Here is a 12,076-nt window from a genome sequence, read left to right on the forward strand (position 1 = left end):
ACACATACTAACACACTGTGCCATTCTCCTTTCTGAATTGACACTGTGCTCCATCACAATCAGTACCCGCTTGTCTTTGATGAAGTACTAGATGGGGATGTATGCATATGTATACACCCATTTGCGATGGAGTCTTTTTTAGTAAATGAACTGCAAGTTTGGTCATATGTAGGGGCTGGACTTTTCGGGTTTTGTTTCCCATGTTTTTCTCGTACTTGCTTTAGAATTCAGTTTTTTGGGGGGCAAGTATTCTTTCCCACGAATGGGTTACTGGATTTTTTTGCTGACACGATACATCAGACGTTACTTGGACTTTATGTAAGCTTTTTTTGGCAACCTGAGCATTGTTTATCACTCAGTGCTGTAATTGTCTCTAATTACTAACAACATCAGTTATAATTGTGCTTAATTGTAGAAAGAAATGCTGCGAAAAATGAGAAAGTAATGGAAGTCATGTTTAGGATTAGTTAAACAAAACTGCAAGTTGAAGTTTATTTCTAAATTGTGGGTTACTGAGTTATCACTAGGCTGTTGAGCTAGAGAATGGACGACCATGTGCCCTTCTTTTGACAATGCTGATGGAACTGCAGTTGAATCATCATGGTATCTAGAACATGACACCTTTTTGTGACACTTTTGAGTTTTTGAGTGTCGTTACATGCCATGAAGAAACATGCTTAACCATGCGACCCTTCTAAGCCAGTGATGACAGTGATAAGTGCTACATAAGTGCTTCTTTGTAGCACATCATTTTTTAGCAGATGGCGCTTGGTAATGAGGTCGACCTTACTAGCTCACAGAGGTCTGTAAGGTAGTGGAACAATACTTCAAAGTGCACATCTGCTCTGCTTAACCAAAGTGCAGACTGTCCTACCTTGCCACTATCTTTGACACTTTATTATTGCTTGCTTTAGACTGAACTCCTAACAAACAGCCAGAATAGTCAAGGGTTCGACGAAGGTTCGTCTGGTCAGGCATGGTAGTTGAGTAAAAAGAATTTCAGTAACTGACCAAGTCAACATGAAAAAAGAAGACATTTCGGAACCCTTACAGGTTCCTTGATCACAATGAGGCGGACAAGGCGAGGGAATGGAAATTCCCTCGCCTTGTCTGCCTCATTGTGATCAAGGAACCTGTAGGGGTTCCGAAACGTCTTTTTTCATGTTGACTTGGTCAGTGACTGAAACTCTTTTTACTCAAACAGCCAGAATGCTGTGACATGCATGTCTAGAGTACAGTCTTTTCTTTTTTGCCTGTGAATGTAAAAAAATCGGATGTGGTGTACTTTTATAGGTTTTTTCCCCTGGAATGTCTAGCCCCTTTTTATACATTTTGGGATGGTTCAAAATTGGTTAGGGACTTTGTGGAGAGATTGTGAAATAGAGGACTGTGGGCTCTTGTTGCATGCTGTTTACTCCATGAACATCAAACTGCACGGTGCAGGTCTTGCTGAAAGCATATGCCCGCATACTGGATTTACAAGGCGCTGCACAGGTAATTATTGTTATGCAGCATTCACATTGTGCTTGGCCTTGCTCGGGCACCAAATGCAGGCAGCATGCTTGTTAAAATATTGCAGACAGGAGCTGGTGTTAATGTAAAACGATTTTATTCTGGAGGACACAAATGTATAGACACTGGAAGGAGAACATGTGGAAGAACGTAACAGTTTGCCCAAAACATAGCATACCTGAATTTTTTTTTTTTTTCACAATGCTTGGGCGTTGCATTACATCATCTTAGGAGTTCTGCCCTTGAATTGGAGGCGGACACTGCAACAGTGGAGGAAACGATTGTGCTCGAGATAACAACGTGCAAGCCTCTATTTGGCATGAAGAATGACCTAGATGAGCACTAAAAACAAAAGTGCATTGACTGGTGAACACCACCAAAGAAAGTTTTTTTAAAATGCGAGTACAGCAGGTCTAGTGGTGGCAAAAAAAAAGGGCATCATAAAAATAATTTTATGCCTTTGCTTTCCTGTTCAGCTCATCTGCACATAATGCTGAGCATTTAATTATGCTTCTTTCAAAATGGAGTAGAACAAAAGTACATTCTGTAGACCTGCCAGTATTTGTAGCTCTAGTATTTGCTGAAGCTTGTTTGCAAAGAATTCAATCTGTACATGAGAACACGCTTGGAGACTCTGTAACTAGTTATATTACATTCTTCTTTCCAGCACAAGGAGGTGGGCTATTCTCTTGTTTTCTCCCGAATGCCATTACATCTCATTGCGAAGTGCATGCCACATGGCTTAAGCAGCACATTGTTCATTCCCTACAAAGCAAAGATATGACAAATGCAACAACACATGCAGGAGACAAATGTGCAGCTTGCACTTTGAACGCAAAATGTATCCGCTGTCACAAGCCTTCACGCCTATGGGTTCTTTTTGCAATCACTTGACTACAACAGCTCCCAACAGATCATACGAAGTTAGAAAACATGTTGACATACCTATATTGCTCACGTTTCGTTGTATGCTAGATGGCTGAAACTCTAAAACACGTCAATCATACCTATAGCCTAGTAGTAGATCTGTGAAAACACAACGGGGCTCCGCGCAGCTGGGAGTGCTGCACTCTCGCGGGGACTCTGCAGCAGCGTGTTTTTTCTTCCCTGTATTTCTTTAGAAGTAAACTCAACGCATGCCTGGGTAACCACAATAGTGTGCGGCACCTGCATTTTGTAGACACCACTTCCTAATCTTGGACATTTCAGAGATATGTGCTGCTTGCGTGATGCACGCCCTCTTCGCGTTCTGTCCATTGCTGCTGACCGCGGTGCCTGACGGTGGCAAGAACATGCACCACCAGGCACAGCTAGGCGAACACAGCGTGCGCGTTTTTCCCCAGAGGCTGACCCTGTGAGCACAACAGAATGCGCTCCCTTGGGCATAAGCGATGCGATTTTGCAGAGCTGTTCCTGTGAAAGTGACGAACCAAATCAGCATTCAAACCAAACCGTAGGGATGAAACGGGCGTGTCGCCATCTTGATGCTTATTCCAGAGACTCACGTGGCGCGGCGCACCGTCGAGTCACCTCGCTTTCGAGGTAAGCCCGTGCACAACCAAAATCCAAGGGGACTGAGAGAGCGTGGACACTTCACATTGCGCCCTCCCGTCCCCTCCCCCCTCTTCCCCTGTACCGACCAAAGCGTCAGCAGATTCCTGGCCTTACTTAGTCTAGACGCATTTGTCGGAGAAACAGACAAACCGAAGGATGCGCCTCAAAACGCTAACTCTGTGTGCGGCAAACATCTTCGTCTCAATGCGTAGACGCTTTCATATACTTATATATAATATATATATTTATTTATTTATTTATTCATTTATTTAAACCATTTCCTTTCACATCAACACTGACATTTATATATGTACATCTATAGAAACAACCTTTGTCTGTTAATAGAATGGGAGAAATAGTTCAGTCCTACTATGTACACGAAGAAAACTGAAACTGTCATAATATATTTGAATGTATTTATATACTTACAGCGAAAAGCAAGCAGAGTGCTGGTGAAAAACAACTAGAAACGTGATTACAACATGCATTACTTGTACCCCTTTCGCCTGCGTGTTGTTATCACCGCTCTCCTATTGTTTTGGCCAGTGGGGCTCCGCGTAGCTCCTTCACCCTGGGTTTTGCACGCGACGTGCCGGCCCATTCTTCCCCTGTCGCAGCGCATTCTGACTGAGTGTCTGACATCTGTTCGACAGTCCAGCATGCAACCTGTGCTCAGCGCGCAATCTTTGCAGGAACATACCCAGACCACGTCTATGAAGTGAGGAAACTTATCATTGAACTATGTGCACATTCCCACATTGTGTGCGTGTCCAGTGGGTGCAGCCACATTAATAGAGATCCGAAAAAAAAAAATAAAAGATATGCAATCGGGATGCGTGCTTAGGGTTGCCACCTTAGAGAAGAAAAAAAAAGGAATGAGGAAAGAGAAGGTCCGGCCATCATCGGCACAGTCAGTATTGGCGCTCTGCCAATGTGTGAAAATATACTATAGCTGGAAATTAAGAAAGAAAAGTGAAGACTGATATTTTGTATCGGTTGAATACACCACATATTTGCTACATGGAGGAACCCGCTTATAACAAACCTCTTGGCGCAAATAGATTAGTCCGATATATATGACACAGTCGAGATCACGCACGATCTACTTTTATGAGCTAGTGGTACTATGTTCATCCCAGTTCCTTGTCATTCAAGCACTGATGAAACCATCATGCTGTAAAGCTGATGTGATGAATCTGAAAGTATGATATGTGCACATTTGCGTGTTAGCGCCAATGCAGCTTCCACGCTTCAGTTGCAGATGGGGCTGAATACGGTACAGTTAAGAATTTTAGCAAACAACAGTGAAAAAAAAAAGAAGCATACTTTCATTTGGGAATAATGAACAGAAAAAGTACTTTCACACTAAGTATATTTATTGATCAACTAAATTCTGTCAACTCGCCAAAAGCACTGACTGTGTTCCTGAGCATTGAGCGATCAGATACCACCCCTGCCTGTGTGATCAAGGTGATAGCTCAAGAGATAGAAAAAACACAAACAGAAGGCTAGACAGGTGGCCACAGAACAAATGTCTGTGCCTACTGTGATGTTAATTGACACAGTTGCATCATTACAGAACTTGCTGTTGGGCTAATCAGTTTTGATTGTTTATAGATTCTGAGGTCTGCATTAAAGTTAAGAATGAAACAGCTATACCAGTTGACTCAACTCACTACACCAATTCTACCCGTATCCTTTTGCCCACTCCCCCCAAGTAAGAAATTTTTGATGAAAAAAATTAGCAAAGTAGGTTTTTTCGATGCAGAAAGTCCCGGAAACACATTGCCCAAGTAACACCCATCCCATTTCCACTTCCCTCCAAGCCAGCTAAGAATTGCACGTAAATCCGCTCCTGATGTGCAAACTAAGGCTAAAACGACGTTGCTTTGCTCAAGCAGTAAAACACACTGTCGGCGATATTAGCGGAAGCACGTGTAGGTCCCAGGAAGAAGTTGCATATTAAGGTGGCTGTTTGAAATATTTATTGTCCAGTTTGACAAAGAGAATAGTATCGCTTCGTCACAGTTTGTCATAAGCGGCTTCCACCATAGTGCATCGATGCCGAATAGTTATGGGGCAAAGTAAACTGCAACATATGCATGGAAATCGGCAACACAAAAGCAGAAGGGACTGTCGTAGCTTTACCATATTTGTTTTTGATACTTTGAGCTCCTTAAAATGGCTCTACTGTGGGAATTCTTTCTTTTTTTTCTTAACAAGATTACGTGTTTATACTGTTTCTCATTTATTTTTTAGCTGGCATTAAGAACCTTGCTGCTGCGAGCACCCTCTGAAACTAACCTTTTCATTTATTATAAAAGTAAATTCTTCAGGCCTTGCACGAACTCCTGGCATCTGACAGGTATTCGCATGACTGTTTTAATCAGTAGTCGAAAAAGACTGTCTTGGCGAGATTATAATAGGAATACTCGGAAGGAATTACGTAGAAGTTGCCATCGAAGACGTGGACGGTGACTATATAACGTAGGCATGCTCAATCGATGTGCGCTACTCCAAAGGCCAAATTTTTTAAAGGAAGGACCGTGGTGTTGATGTAGCTGACGCGCAGAAAGTCGACCGCAGCGGTTCCGTGTGACGAAGATGAAATGGGCAGATATACAGCACGCGGTCCGTGTAGTGCTACAATTCACTCTGGCGCCTGAGTGAACAGAGTGCTGCTTGTCCTGCGGCGTGTTTGTCCAAGTTCTTCAGACGTTCGCCCAGGGACGACTGGGGTCGAACCGGACACATGCATGCAAAGCAAGGTGGCAACCCTAGCACTGTCATTCCACCATGGATGTGGAACGCTGTCAATGTATAGTCCGCTGGACGAAGAGTTGATGAATGGCAAGAAAAAAGGCTGCTATGCGATGCCTAATACGCCGATCCAGAGGAACGCGCAGGCGCGCACGGAGCGATCCACCGTTGATTTTCTGAATGGGGAGCCACATTCTCACACAGACACGAGTGTCCAGGGAAACCTGCCAGGGAAACCGTTGCTCGACCCAGGACCGTTATGCCTCTGCGTTGGCGCATGCGCGAACGACGGGTCCCTTGCCACCCTGTGCCATGACCCGATGGGATATGTTAACCTCGAACACGAAAGGAACGCCACGAATGGAAAGGTCGCCAACTGCTGCTAAGGGCTTGCGCGCGATGACCGGACCAAGTTTTCGTAAATGCCTATCAAAAACACGTGGCAGTGAAAGGACTACGGCTAGAGGGGGGAAAACATGGGGACAGGCACTGCGCACAGGCATCTCCCTCCGAGCGCTCGGCGTGCATGTGGGAGGAGCGGCAAGCGTGGGGTGAGGTACCGCACGGGTTCCTCGACAGTAGAGAGATTTAGCTTACCGTGATCCGCGATCCGCCACCGTGACCCGCTACCGTGCGTGGGCGGGGCGCACATTCTGATTGGTCCCGACGCGGCAGGTCTATGTGCCGACATCCAGTATGTGGCGCCATCTATCGGCGTCAAGGGATCTGGGCATGCGCAGTGGGACGCGAGGTGGCGGATCACGGTAGCGGATCGCGGATCACGGTAAGCTAAAACTCTCTAGTCTTTACGGGTGACGGATGTCCGCGCACGAAACCGGGTGCAATGCGTCTGGAAAACGGCATCCTTCTCAAGCGTCACGCCATGGTTCGGCCGCATCTTGCGAGTGGTCATTTTATTCACGCCTTCATACCGGCAGCGCAGGGAGGAGCTCATGCCGAATGCCCTTCTCAAGAAAGAAAAAAAAACTAAGACAGCCATCGAGTCACACGTGTTGCACAGCTGATACACTCGCGGCAAAGAAAAGAAACTCGAATCAGCATTTCTGTAATCAGGCCGCGCGAGAGGCGACGCTTTAGGGTTGCATACAGCGGCCTGCGTAGTACCCATGGCCTCAGAAGTAGTACGTGCTCCCCCCGCGATCTCGCGCTCCCCGGTCTGGGGCGCGTCGTGTGACTCATCAGTCTCTATTTGGCACTGGGGGCGACGTTACCTTGAGTACGCACAGCCGCACACTACTCGACCTCGCAGCACAATGTCGTAAACATACACACAAGAGGCTCGTGCGTTTGATCCATACAAGATTTTCAGACCAGAGCTTTTATTGCAACTTACTGCGGCAAATACTGTAGGCGACGCCGTTTTTTTTTAGACCAAGCTGCCGCTGCGTTTCGAATATCGATTCGCGATATATATAGATGCTACGATCTTGCTGCAAGGTAACAGTAGGCGGGTACATATATAGCTTTGTCATGAAAACCTTTTCTTAGCTCTGTCCGCGAACGATTACTTTGCAGACTAAGCCTTATCGCTCGCTTATAACCTCAACAAACCATGGTACCGGTAGTTGCCACAGCCTTATCGCACTGTTTATCGCGTTGTGGAAGGTCTAGCTTAGAAATCATAGCCTGAACTAAGTGAGAACAACTGGTATCAACTTGGAATTGTTCCATAAACCAATTAGACCAGTCACGATTTCGACTAGGGATTTCTTGTCAGGTTGTGGTTTTCTTTTTTTTTAATAATTTTTTAGAGCTAAACGGACGTTCTTAAAACTGAAATCGACAGGTAAATTTTTTTTGCCTCTTTTTCATCGAAAATAGCCAGAGTGTTCTCTAGCTCAGTCGTGGTACGTGCGCATGCTATTTCGACCTTTTGCTGAGATTCCATTATCCTTTAGGTTCAACGCGCATTATTGCAGTCGGATTCCGGCAGTAAACTTCGGTAAGCTGCAATACCAACCGCACTCGCGTTTGCTATGAGAAACCGAATATGCATATACACAGTCTCTTCGAGCGCAGGAATATCAGCGCAACGCGTTAATGCCCCTCACCCCCTTCCTCCCATGACGGCTGGAAGGGTAATACGTCACACAGCCAATGAAAAGCTCATATGCCACTATACGGACCGACCGCTTGCGCCTCGATGGATAGAGTAGCGGGCAGCTTCGCGTGCGTGGCCAATGCTGTTTCTTATTTAGCAATCGAAAGGAGCGCTTGCCTCGAACGCGCTATAAAAGTGAATTTGTGCTGCCACCGATGCGTGAAACGTGCGCTAGGAAGGGGGAAAAAAAAAAGCAAAAATGCGCCTTTGTAAAATCATGTGCAGATGCCTTTTAGGTTCACTCGATTCGCTTCTACCGTGCATAAGGACATGACTCTTGAGATGAAAAAAAGAAGGGAGCAGAAACGGGGGAAAAGGTAATCTATTAAATAACGATGTACGTTCGACACGATCACAGTGTATGGCCGACGGTTCTTAAATTCTCTCTGCCTATAGAACGGTGTGAGCACTACATGTATATATACTTACATACATAGTATATATTTATATGTGCATGCGTGTGTGTGTGTATGTGCGTGTGTGCATGTGTATGCATTATATATATATATAGGAGGAACGTTGACAGGAGAACGCTCCAGTCCGGAGGTAATGAAATCGGCGTCCTCGAGAGAAAAGCAGCGTTCTCGGGAGATTCGACGTTGACTTTGATATATACTTGAGACTGCGCACTCGTGGTGACCTGAGCGGCCTGCGGCGTCCCGGCTTCCCCATCTCGCTACGCGCAACCTGCGGGGATTCCCCGGCTCCAGAGAAGCTGCAGCTGACTCGTGCACTCGCGGGAGAAAGCAAGCTGCGTGGGCGGACCGCTACAGCGCAGAACCCTTGGAAAAATATCAGAGTACCAAGTTACAGTGGCTAGAATACTGTAACCAAGTGGCTGCCGCTGCCTATAGTGTTGCCGGAACAGCGAGCGCCTCTATAGGACTTGCAGGAGTTACGAAAATTATCTCCTGTTTCATCGAAGTGCTAGTTGACGAACAATGCTGGGCATCATCGCCTGCCATAATGAAGGCAGTGCCAAAAGGGCGATTGTTATGCAACGGCAGCCATATTCCTTTCCAGTGCGACAAAGTGCGGCTCGCCCGTGAAGCATGCTCCTCCCAGGGAAAATGTTCACGAAGAAGACAGTATAGAAGAGGCGCATAAATTGAGCTCGCGCGTGTCATAATAAGGCACAATAAAAAGGAAATCGAGTCAGGTGCCGCAATTGGAATGTCGCCAGCAGAGATCCCCGCAGTCGCGTCGCGCGCAGTCGCCGAGGCGACCGGCCAACCGATCGAGGGGCCCACGAGGCGCGTTCGTCGCACAGTCGCGCTCGGTGGTGCGCGGCACCATCGCTTCTGCACGAAGCGTATCTCACGTGTGATTAAAACGAAATGGAAGAAGGCTCGCGGGTGGTGCTTGATTCCGCGGGCAGGCGGCTGTTAGGCGCGTCTGAATGGAACAAACCACGCCTGAAGAACGGCTCGTGACAGCTGGTGTAAGCTCCCAAGCACAAAACAGACCTAGCCTGGGGCGTGCGTGTAGGTTATCCTTGGGGCGCCAGAAAGGAGACCGGAGGGCCCTGTAGGGCGTCTGCGATCCGGTCGCTGGAGAAGAGGGAAAAAAAAAAAAAAATGAGGCGCACCCGGATTGTTTTGTGCAGATGCACGCGCAGTAGCGAGACTTTGGAGACACGGAGGCGGTATTGCTTTCGTCTTCGGCTCTTTCACCCGCGGGGAGACGTCAGGGAAGACGAGGCGGAACGGGGAGCGACGACGTCTCGTCCCGGAGGAAGATGTCTTCGGATACCGTACGCGGAGGAGGCTGGCTATTCGGAAGACAGGGAACGTTCGAGAACGCGGATGCTCCGGGAAAATTTGTACGTTTCTCACTACGGGAAACAATGGAGGCTGGGGCGACTATACAACGTGTAGAAAATGGCAGCATGAAGACGAGGTCGGCCTCGGTACTCGAAGGCGAAGTAAACGAACACAAGGACCACGCAGGTCTCGCCTTCCTGCGACGCCCGAGAGCTCCGCCTGACGCCCAAGAACACACCAAGCACAGAAAGGCGCCTCCACGGCGACCCATGTAACCACAAGATATACTGAGCGGTTAGCGACGTATGTGGATGATTCAGTCTCACTTGCACGATACTTGTCCTACAGCTGTCGCTCTGTACCAGCCGACCACACGCACAGCTCAGAAATGGCGATAACAAGTCGCTTCAGCACAACTGGCCAAGTCCGGAAACAACAAAACACCGAGTGGCGGCGGCCATTTTCGCCCTCAAAGAAAACACTGCTTTCGTTTGCCCACTTGCGCGCACAGCGTTCCCCGAAACGTAAATCCGCCCCATTGTCGGTGCTGGCTCATGACGTTCTCCAGGCAGGTTGGCATCAATGAGTACACTATAGGTTTGCTTCTGAAAGGCGCATAGCAGGCTGGCATTAACATCAAACCTGCTCGCCCAAGAAGCAGGGTGAGTACAAACGATTTCCACGCTCAAAGTCGCCCGCTCCGTCGGAATGGCACCTTGGCACATGATTAACAGAAGAAAGGATTTGTAATGTCGCACTCTTTGAACGATGAAAATTGGGGAAAAAAATCGCTTCAGGGTCAAAACCCACCCACGACTTGACGTGCAAGCGCGCAGTCTTGATAACCGGTCGGCAAGGTTGCGGTAATAGCACATGACTAGGCTTGCTTTGGATAACTTCTTTGGCCACATGTTGCGCAAGCAGATGACAAGCATTCAGGAAAACGCCGGGGTGTTTCGACCAGGTGCAGGGAACTTGAGGCCAGCGACCCGGTTTGGCGAACATCAGCGGCAACCTGGGCTTTTCGTTGGCGCATAGTGCCTCGGACACAAAGGCGGAGTTGAGGCGTGATTTTGAGCTCAGGGGAATCTCTCTGGCTTAGTTCCGGCGACTGGGCAGCGCACGTCAAGAGTGGGGCAGACAGGACCACATCTGCCCTGACCACCGACCAACAGTAACGACAACTTGGCTTCCTCTAGGACACGAAAGAACACAACTTGTGATTTCGAACGAAGACTGGGGTTTGCCACATCGCAAGACACTGTTCTGGCCATGCAGTACAGCCAAAGGTCAGAGGTTAGTTGGTTACAGAAAAGCAGACATAACGGAGGGCGGTACTCATGCACCTCCCTCAAACACAACTGCGCGGGTCGATGATCAGGGCAGAACTACCGAGCCACGGCTAAGCCGCCGCCGGTTGAGAGCAGCGCAACTGCCGCCGAAACCGCGCTAGGCGCGCGGTGAGCGGCAGCCGCGGCTCACCGGCAGCGGCGGCACGTGACCGCTTAGTCCCGCTTGGATTTTGACCCTAAAAGAGTAAAAAAGACACCCTGGTGCGGCGGGCGTCTTGCTTGGGCCTCCGGGGGCCCATCCCGAACTGTCAGATGCCCGGGTCTGACGAGCTGACGGCGCCCGGGCCACCCTTAGACCCAAATCCTGCGCCGCCACCGCCTCCATCGCTGTAGCTGTACTCCTCCTCCTGGTAGCCGCACTGAGAGTGCGCCCGGCCACTTTCCGAGCCGCGGAAGTCGAGGTTGTACTGGGCCCAGAGCATTTCACACACTTCACCACTTTGCAAAAAGACTCAAGAAATACATCACTCGAGCACAGTAATTGACGGATGGAACAAGTGCTACAACTGCAATTTTGTCATCTTTTCATATGCATCTAAGAACCACTGAACCCGAGTCACACTCGCCTTGCACCCGGCGAATTTGAATCCTAATATTACAAATATGAAAAAAAAAAAAAACTCCTGTCAGGTGAGGAATTAAAGTGTATCACATGCTGTTTTTTTTTTTCTTTAGTTAATCTTAAATCCCTGACCATCCTCTTGCCGAAAAGTGGCAGAATTTCTTTTTTTTTTTTTTTCGAGACGCTTATTAACAGCAGAGTTGCAAGCGTCACAGTGAAGCGATTCCGTCATGCTTTTCCACTGTCCAGGCGACAAGCCTGCGCAAGCAAGATTTTCCTTTCTACTGCGGTTTCAGGGCAGCTGTCGAGACATTGTGCGCTATTCGCCCGTCAGTCAGGATGTAATGCACTTCGCTATGCCGTCACAGTGATGCTTGAGTGCCAGCTTAGGTTGAGGTTGGCTTTGTCAAAATAGAGTGAGAACGAGCTTTGGTGTGAATTTTCGTCGCCT

The 12,076-nt window shown here is 48.0% G+C and overlaps 1 protein-coding gene across 2 annotated transcripts in view; it reads right to left on the reverse strand.

Annotated features, from left to right (window-relative positions):
* Nucleotides 1–1,691: 1,691 nt before the first annotated feature.
* The window catches only part of alpha-Catr (alpha-catenin related), a 113,746-nt gene continuing 103,361 nt past the window's right edge, over nt 1,692–12,076 (reverse strand). The window contains exon 17 of one of the 2 annotated variants that reach the window (XM_084593604.1): nt 1,692–1,772. In XM_084593604.1, coding sequence (XP_084449730.1) covers nt 1,740–1,772 — 33 coding nt within the window. In that variant the 3' untranslated portion in view covers nt 1,692–1,739. Of the gene's footprint in view, nt 11,471–12,076 lie in introns of both variants that reach the window. The other variant, XM_084593603.1, reaches the window with a different exon arrangement.

This window comes from Amblyomma maculatum, chromosome 2 (genome assembly GCF_055883805.1).
Source record: "Amblyomma maculatum isolate TAMU_Amacu chromosome 2, ASM5588380v1, whole genome shotgun sequence".
In the NCBI taxonomy this organism is placed as follows: Eukaryota; Metazoa; Arthropoda; class Arachnida; order Ixodida; family Ixodidae; genus Amblyomma; species Amblyomma maculatum.